Source organism: Oncorhynchus kisutch, linkage group LG14, assembly GCF_002021735.2.
Source record: "Oncorhynchus kisutch isolate 150728-3 linkage group LG14, Okis_V2, whole genome shotgun sequence".
Taxonomy (NCBI): domain Eukaryota; kingdom Metazoa; phylum Chordata; class Actinopteri; order Salmoniformes; family Salmonidae; genus Oncorhynchus; species Oncorhynchus kisutch.
Window position 1 is genome coordinate 62,844,710 of NC_034187.2, and position 8,708 is coordinate 62,853,417.

The 8,708-nt window shown below is 42.5% G+C and overlaps 1 protein-coding gene across 3 annotated transcripts; it reads left to right on the top strand.

Annotated features, from left to right (window-relative positions):
• Positions 1-699: 699 nt before the first annotated feature.
• Positions 700-7,573, top strand: LOC109903514 (keratinocyte differentiation factor 1). Of its 3 annotated transcripts, XR_002257048.2 has the most exons (6): positions 705-948; positions 2,112-3,011; positions 3,179-3,294; positions 3,445-3,522; positions 6,466-6,592; positions 7,023-7,573. XR_002257048.2 is itself a non-coding variant. In XM_020500281.2 (5 exons), exons 2-5 carry the CDS (start codon positions 2,134-2,136, stop codon positions 6,531-6,533), a joined length of 1,140 nt encoding a protein of 379 aa, XP_020355870.1. In that variant the 5' UTR covers positions 700-948; positions 2,112-2,133; the 3' UTR covers positions 6,534-7,573. The 3 variants fall into 3 exon arrangements, 2 of the variants coding, with proteins under 2 accessions (XP_020355870.1, XP_031644585.1); XM_020500281.2 differs by having other exon boundaries at positions 700-948; positions 6,466-7,573; XM_031788725.1 differs by lacking the exons at positions 6,466-6,592; positions 7,023-7,573 and adding an exon at positions 4,442-4,763 and having other exon boundaries at positions 704-948.
• The last annotated feature ends 1,135 nt before the right edge of the window (positions 7,574-8,708 follow it).

Sequence of the window (8,708 nt, forward strand, 5' to 3'; positions counted from 1 at the left end):
GGGATTGTGCGTTCCTGGTGTAACTCGGGCAGTTGTTGTCGCCATCCTGTACCTGTCTCCCAGATGTGATGTTCAGATGTACTGATCCTGTGCAGGTGTTGTTACGTGTGGTCTGCCACTGCGAGGACGATCAGCTGTCCGTCCTGTCTCCCTGTAGCACTGTCTTAGGCGTCTCACAGTACGGACATTGCAATTTATTGCCCTGGACACATCTACAGTCCTCATTCCTCCTTGCAACATGCCTAAAGCATGTTCACGCAGATGAGCAGGGACCCTCTGCATTTTTCTTTTGGTGTTTTTCAGAGTCGGTAGAAAGGCCTCTTTAGTGTCCTAAGTTTTCATAACTGTGACCTTAATTGCCTACCGTCTGTAAACTGTTAGTGTCTTAAAGACCGTTCCACAAGTGCATGTTCATTAATTGTTTATGGTTCATTGAACAAGCATGGGAAACAGTGTTTAAACCCTTTTCAATGAAGATCTGTGAAGTTATTTGGATTTGTACGAATTATCTTTGAAAGACAGTGTCCTGAAATGGACCTTTCTTTTTTTGCTGAGTTTACCTATAGGATAGTGAGAATCTGATAAAAATCCATAATCCTATAGGATTTTTTGACTAGGGATATGAGCAATTCCATTTTTTTGTTGACCAAATTCGACACTCTTGACATTTCTTGGTGGATTTATTTTCGTGGACAGATTTTGGGCGGAGCGTCTTGCTTCGCCTCTTACTCTCTGGTTGAGTTTATGTTTGGTTTACCTTGTCTCGCAGGTAAAAATAAATAAATAAATGCTGTAGCAGGAATTTGGGAAATGAAACTATACCTCGTGTGTTTTGTGGGCAATTTAATTTAAGAAGAAAAGTATAATACAAATGCTCTTGCTCTTTGAGGAATATAACTTTACGGAAGAAAACTCGGTGGAAAGACCCGCGATCACTCTTCCCATGCCGTGAGTAAAACGTAGCTTAAACGGAAACGCATACTGCAAATTAATAAACCCAGGTGTAACTTTAGCAATACACTACAGATATAACAAAATACGATACTTGATTGGATATGCATTTTGGAAATGGCACCTTGACAATTATTGTAACTTATTTTGACAGAAGACTAAATCTGTCGTTCTGCCCCTGAACAAGGCAGTTATCCCACTGTTCCTAGGCCGTCATTGAAAATAAGACTTTGTTCTTAACTGACTTGCCTAGTTAAATAAATACAAATAAATCGACTGAAAACGTCGTCGTCCAGCTCAACAAGCTGTTTTGCTGCGTTTCAGCAAATTAGTAACCTTTTATTATATGAAGTAGGCCTGTTCGGGAACTGTTCGGGGATTGTTTTAATTAATATCAACTCCCTGTAAAGCCTTTTTTTTTTTTATACATTCACATTTGTTTACATTTTGGCCAACTTCAGCAGCCTACATTGAATGGACTGTCACCGTCCTCATGCTGGCTTCCATAATGCCATTATTAATGGTTTTGAACGTATAGACTAGGGCGTTCTGGAGACCCAGGGCGCCATTTTCTGGCATATCACAGTAATAACACACCTGAATCAAGTTCCCATCTTATCACCAAGCCCTTGGATTTAGATGAATCAAGCGGGTTAATGTTGGGCTAGAACACAAACGGGCAGGGATCATTGTAGTGTAGGCCAAACGCCAATAAGGCTGAAATTGAACCAAGTTTAAGTTTGTGTATTTAATCTTGTTGTGTTTCATTGATTTTAAAACAACTCATTTGAGCCCTACATCCTGTAGGCTACATACACACAACATCCACGGAATAGATTGGGTAACTTCGCTTGTCACTAAGGGATATGTGATGATTGATATAGTTTCTTGGATTGGCAGGGGTTGCAGCCTCATGTGACTTATGTTTCAAGTTTGGTTTGCCATACCAAGGGCCTGCAGCATACATTTGACATGTCATATAGTCAGGCATTGACCTAATGTATTGTTGTTGTCTATTGATTCACGTCCACCTTACTCTGTCTGAAGGCGCTGATTGTTATGACAGGGCTAAGCAATGTTCTTTATAAATGTAACATACATATTTCATACATTAATGTAATGCACTGCCCCCCCACTCCCTTTCCTCTTTTTTTTCCCAGGCCCTGGCTCTAGTTAACTACCATGCCCAGCAGCAGCACAGGGAGCCCCAGACCCTGGTCCGAGCCAGGGGGCCAGAAAGGCCTCGTCCCTCTGCGACCCAAACATCACCTCTCCCGGGGCAACAGCACCAGCCTGGAGTCCTGCTATGAGGAGCGATGTGTGGACCCGGGGGAGGACAGGCAACAGGGGCCAAAGGTGACATACCACAAGGTCAATCGCAGGGACGCGCAGAGCAGGGAGGCAGAGGAGACCATTGGCTTCATCCCCGGATCTGGAGACTCTCCTTCAGGGGGTCAGGGGTGTGGTCCCTGTGCCCACTCCTCCCCAGGAAGCTGTAAGAGCTGGGTGTGCAGTGTGCTGACCTGTGGACTCTACAGGGTGTGTCGGAGCACCATCCTGGCCCCTATTCCCAGAGAGAGCTCCCCAGATGACGATCAGGAGAAGGTCAGCCTCCGTGGTCTCCAGGGCCACCTTGGGACCAACGATCCCCAAACCAGTAAGGAGAGTGGTGGTGGTGACTCTGATTGGTCGGAGGACGTCTACATCAGAGGGGTCAAAGTGCACATTTCCACAATGGAGAAGGAGCTGGTGGTCGTTACCAGGCCTCCGTTACACAATGGAAGAGGTGGAGGAGGAGGGAGACGGTACAGCCCTCCCTCCTACTCCTGGAACGAGGGGGATATGGGTGATCTGAGTGTGGGTGACGTGGACTCTCTGATCACCCAAAAGCTTCTGGAGCTGTACTCTGAGTACCAGATCGAGGAGCTGGCCCATTGCACCTCAGACTCAGTGTTCCTGAAGAAGACCAGTGAAATCAGCCAGCTTATCAGTGACCTGGCCGAAGAGCATCAGCTTGATGAGCAGGATGCAGAGTGTCGACTGGTCAAGGGCATCATCAGGTAGCTACCATTCACTGGTAGGGATTAACTGCCTTGATCAAGGGCACAACGTGTTTGTGTGTGTGCGCGCGCAAAAGCAGTTGCGTATCGCGTCAGCAAATTAATACATTTACTTTGTAAAATGGACAGTAAAGTTGATATACCATTTATCTATTCTATTTTATCAGGATCAGCACCAGGAAGAGCAAGAAGAGACCTCAGTGCAAAAAGTCACAGAGGAGAACATCCGACAGTGGTAATGAAACCATGAGCAACTATCAAGCATCAACCATCAGCAATAACAGTAAGCAACTTCTCTACGGATAAACATTTCCAACAGCTTTCCCCTTATTGTGCGTACTTATTGAAGTGATACTTAATTTGTCATTCATTTGTTATTACACTGTTAGTTGACTGTCACTCTTTGTTTTTTTGTTTTTATTTTACGTTGAAGATGATTATTGTATCCAGATATCCAAGGAGACAGATTCTGATATGAATGCTAGGAACATGAGGATCAACAGTAGAGCAGGTAAGAGACTTGACGTGTGTGCTGTGCAGTGTTATTGTAGTCATTATTAAGTGCTTGTTATGATGGGGTTAGAGTCCTTCAAGACACACGTTTACTGAAACCGAAATATTTCCCTTGTATTCATTTAGCAGCAGCACATTGCCAATGATAAATTGTTGCCAACCACCCCGGAAAATTTGAGGGGATGGAAAAACGCTTTCAGTGTAAACTTAAATAACTATAACCAGACAAAGTTAATAGAAAAGATAATTGATGTATATATTTTAAAAGATGCGGTAAGTCTTGTCAGAAGCTAGCAGAATCATTACTTGCCAACAGCAGCTGTAAATTCCAAAAAAACTACATTACTTTTTCAAGTTCAATTACCTTGCTTTGTGGGTCAGAGTGCAGTATTTATTTAGTTTCATAGCACAAACGTTTGTTGGCACGTTTCTCATACTGGTTTAATGCTTCGAACACACCGACAGCGTCATAGTGCAAAATAGTAAGCAGCATCATCTGGATATGTGTGCAACAAAAGTTCAACATTCACCTTCTGCTACCATTTTGACGCCTACCTTCTATAAATCCAACGTATGCACCACACCCCATATGCACTGCAACCGCCTCTGCAACGCAATGCTGCAAGGCAAACGCAGCGTTTCATTGGAAATGAATGTAATTCTGGTGTACCAAAATGCAACGGCGCGGTCGGTGTGTTTGAAGTGTTAGACACGTACAGAGCGGCAATGCTCTGACATCGCTCATCCATATGTATATAGTCTTAATTCATTAGATTTGTGTGTGGTGTATGTTGTTAGCTATTACTTGTTAGATATTACTGCACTGTCAGAGCTCGAAGCACAAGCGTTTCGCTACACCCGCAATAACATCTGCTAATCACGTGTATGTGACCAATACAATTTTATTTGAATTGCAGGGGGGTTCCCTAGCAACATATTCCTCGGAAGGAGTTCACTTCTGCATTGCACAACAAATTCCCATTATTTGAACAGCTAGCATGACAGCCAAAATGGCTTTGAAAAAGGTTTTTCAGCTAAGAGGGAGAAGTATCTAACAAAATAACTACATTATGTAATTGATTTTATTTTTGGAGTAGCTTGCCCTTATAAAATGTCACCAGTAATTACGCTACATGACCAAACATATGTGGACACCTGCTCATCGAACATCTCATTCCCAAATCATGGGCATTGATATGTAGTTGGTCCCCCCTTTGCTGCTATAACAGCCTCCACTCTTCTGTGAAGGCTTTCCACTAGATGTTGGAACATTGCTTCGGGGACTTGCTTCCATTCATCCACAAGAGCATTAGTGAGGTCGGGCACTGATGTTGGGCGATTAGGCCTGGCTCGCAGTCGGCGTTCGAATTCATCCCAAAGATGTTCGATGGGGTTGTGGTCAGGGCTCTGTGCAGGCCAATCAAGTCCTTCCACACCGATCGACAAACCGTCTCTGTATGGACCTCGCTATGTGCACAGGGGTATTGTCAAGCTGAAACAAGAAAGGGCCTTCCCTTCCAACTGTTGTCACAAAGTTGGAAGCACAGACTCGTCTAGAATGTTATTCTATGGTGTAGCGTTAAGATTTCCCTTCACTGGAATGAAGGGGCCTAGACCAAACCATGAAAAAGATCCTCAGGCCATTATTCCTACTCCACCAAACTTTACAGTTAGCACTATGCATTTCGTCAGCTAGTGTTCTCCTGGCATCCACCAAACCCAGTTTCATCCGTCGGACTACCAGATGGTGAAGCGTGATTCATCATTCCAGAGAACGCGTTTCCACTGCTCCGGAGTCCAATGGCGTGAGCTTTACACCACTACTGCCGGGCACTTGGCATTGTGCATGGTGATCTTAGTGTGCGGCTGCTCGGCCATGGAAACTAATTTCATGAAGCTCCCGACGAACAATTATTATGCTGCCAGGGGCAGTTTTTAACTCAGTAGGGAGTGTTTTAACCGAGGACAGACGATATTTATGAGCTTCAGTGTTCCAGTTCTGTGAGCTTGTGTGCCCTACCACTTCGCGGCTGAGCCATTGTTGCTCCTAGACGTTTCCACTTCACAATAACAGCACTTACAGTTGACCGGGGCAGCTTTAGCAGGGCAGAAATGTTATGAACTGACTGACTTGTTGGAAAGGTGGCATCCTATGACGGTTCCACGTTGAAAGTCACTAAGCTCTTCAGTAAGGCCATTCTACTGCCAGTGTTTGTCTATGGAGATTGCATGGCTGTGTGCTCCATGTTATACACCTGTCAGCAAAGGGGGCGGCTGAAATAAACAAATCTACTAATTTGAAGGGGTATCCGCATACCTTTTTTTATATATAGTGTACCTTCTCACAGTCCTACATAAAAATTATCCAGACTAGAGTTCCCCAGTGATTCACCCCCTTCCATGACCTTTGCCACCGCTGCACAAAAAAAATCTAGGAAACACTGAAACCGGTTGGGTTAGTATCTGAGTGAGAGAGATCTAATAGAGTGAATGTTGTGGCATATATCCAACGTTATCTATTCCCCTGTTAGATACTTCCTTTCCGTGACTTTTTATTGTGAACATCCTATTTATTTAAGCCTATCCCAGAGGTGGATTGGTTGCCTTAAGGTTGTAGCTCCTTGGGCAAGTCAGACTTGTATTGTCTTTGTCGGACACATAAATACGTTTTATAAACCAAATGCTGTAATATGAACCTAATTGAATCATGTGGATGACAAGTTGTTCTTGATGATGAAGGTCCTGAACCAATTATGTATATATTACTAAACCTGTGGACTTAACTTCATTTTGCACATAAGTTGATGACAAGGTACTCCTGATGTTTTCTTTGTCATTTGCATTTTATGTGTGAACTTTGAAGCCAAATTTCCTCATTGCGTTGACAATGAAGTTTGTCTGTTCTATTATATATCTCATACCTTTTATATTTTGATTTAAGCTGAAAGTTCTGAGCATCAGATCTCTGTGTTTGGCATGCCCCTGGCCTGGACCACGGTCAGAACATGATGACCCATCCTCAACACTCCTGATGCCATGGAGCATCTCACCAGTCCCCAGCTGGAGAGGTTGGGACCCATAAGTTACACATGTATTGTATGTTCTATTGAATTCTGTGTTGGGACCTTGAAAGAGCCAGAGAATTGCACTTGGTAAATTAGGTGGGAGGAGTATTACGCATATGCAAACTACTCCAAAGACCATGACTTTGAAGACTATACTATGAATCGTGTCATCTGTATTTTGAAGGATTATAATGCACTCAGGGTAGTGATTCTGACATATTGCCTCCGTGTTTGGGGGTTGGTCTGTCTCAGAGAGAAGTTACTGTAGACTTATCAGACCCTTCCAGAAGCTCCTCCTGTTTTGATGTCCGTTCTTCTTATCGCCCTCATATTACTTTAGTGCTGTATGTCCCTTTGTCCTTGAATAACAACTATCTGTGTTAATATGAAACCCCACTCTCCACTGCTGTTTGATCTCTTTCTGCTTTATCAGGTCAACCCCCAACACTGACACAAGAACCAGTTTCAAGGTAGTGTACTTGCATCCAGGGACTTGCAGGGTAAAGTAAACTGACCCAAGAAATATAGATAACCGCACACTAGATTGCGCCACGGTTTTATTGTGCTGTGTTTGGACCTGACGGTCTTAGTCTACGTAAGGTTTAACCCATGTGAATAATGCAGTGGTTTGGACACCAAGAACCAACCTGGAATGTACTGGAGGCCAAAAACCACTCGGAACTTATGAAGAAAGAACACCTCAAAGACAATGGATGTTGTTATTGGCTTATTGGTGACTGTGAAATACAATTGTAGATGTATCTTTTGATGCCATGGGAAAATCGTACTACTATACATAACTTTAATTCTAATATGTTGAGATTGCTTTAAAATTGGTTATGCTTCAAAGTCTTTAGCGAGCATGTGGCCCAGCTAATGTTGTAACATGATATCATTGTAGACACCAATGAGTACATATGTGAAATGAACTTTTATAATGTATGCAATTCTGTGATTTTATATAAAACTATTTTAAAAAAGTGACATACAAATGAAGTTGTGTTGGCGTTAATGCCATGCGATTCTTGCACATTTTGTCTAAGGTTTTATTGTGGTTGGTATAAAGGATATGAGTTGTTCTCTATGGGGAAAATTCTTAACTTCCACTTAAGTCTAATTTTAGTTCTGCACAAGGGGAGACTAAGTGGGTTTATGTGGAATTTAGGATCTGCCACTCTAAGCGTGTGTAAATGAATGACTTACATTGTAATTTTAAAAAAAATATGTCAAACTGTGACTACCTCACCTTTCATTAGCTCACCAATAAGTCAGAGACCTATGTTTTGTGTGTTGACATTAAGCTCTGTGTATGTCTGGGTCTTCATTCTTTCTAAATAGCCTTTTCCCTTCGCATGACTAGACTTGAGTCACACAATAATCACACACAATACTCTTTGTCTATTTTCACCTCAGTTCTATAGAGTTGATGTATCAAAATGGAAGAATGTCTGACAACATGCAGACTGTGAGAGCCAATGGGGGTTCTGTGAGGTGAAACTTTTAGCATGTCGAAGATTGAAAAGATCTGACACAATAATTTTTTCTTACAATGGAAGGCAAGCATATTTTTTTCTTCTACTCAATACATTTTTGTCTGAATGTTCTGTAATGCTTTGCCATGTTGAACAGGCCCACATTTAAGACTTACGCTACACAGACATCTCTGGCAGGTGCACACTGACGGGGTGTTCATTTGTGCCCCCTGGGGATTACTTTTATCTTTGTCAAGGACAAAATAATACAGGCCACCAAATAACTGTAACAGGATGACTGACTACATGTTTGGTTGTTCATGTAAAACAGGTTATTCTGGTTCTGGCCATAGACAGGAAATTGATAAGAGGTAGGTTTACAGGAAATGGATAACTGTTTACACATTGTTGAGCTAGTTGAGTATAAATACATGGCCTAATGCCACATTTTGTCTCCCTTATCATGCGTTGAAATGTTCAATTCCAGGTAATATCACTCAAGGGATTTTTGGTACTTTCCATTCTGTACTTCCCTGTATGGCATACAGCACAACATGTTTGTAGTTGCATGTAGGAAACCACTAGTAGGAGCCAGAGTACATATCATGCTAAGAGCCAGTACAATTAGTCCATGATTTTTCTATCAG

What these genes read in the sequence shown, in the direction of transcription:
- LOC109903514 (XM_031788725.1), top strand. Translation starts at nt 2,134, where the DNA reads ATGCCCAGCAGCAGCACAGGGAGCCCCAGACCCTGGTCCGAGCCAGGG. An exon ending in CTGGTCAAGGGCATCATCAG is followed by an intron (nt 3,012 to 3,178) that starts GTAGCTACCATT and finishes CTATTTTATCAG; the next exon opens with GATCAGCACCAGGAAGAGCA. An exon ending in ATCAACCATCAGCAATAACA is followed by an intron (nt 3,295 to 3,444) that starts GTAAGCAACTTC and finishes TTTACGTTGAAG; the next exon opens with ATGATTATTGTATCCAGATA.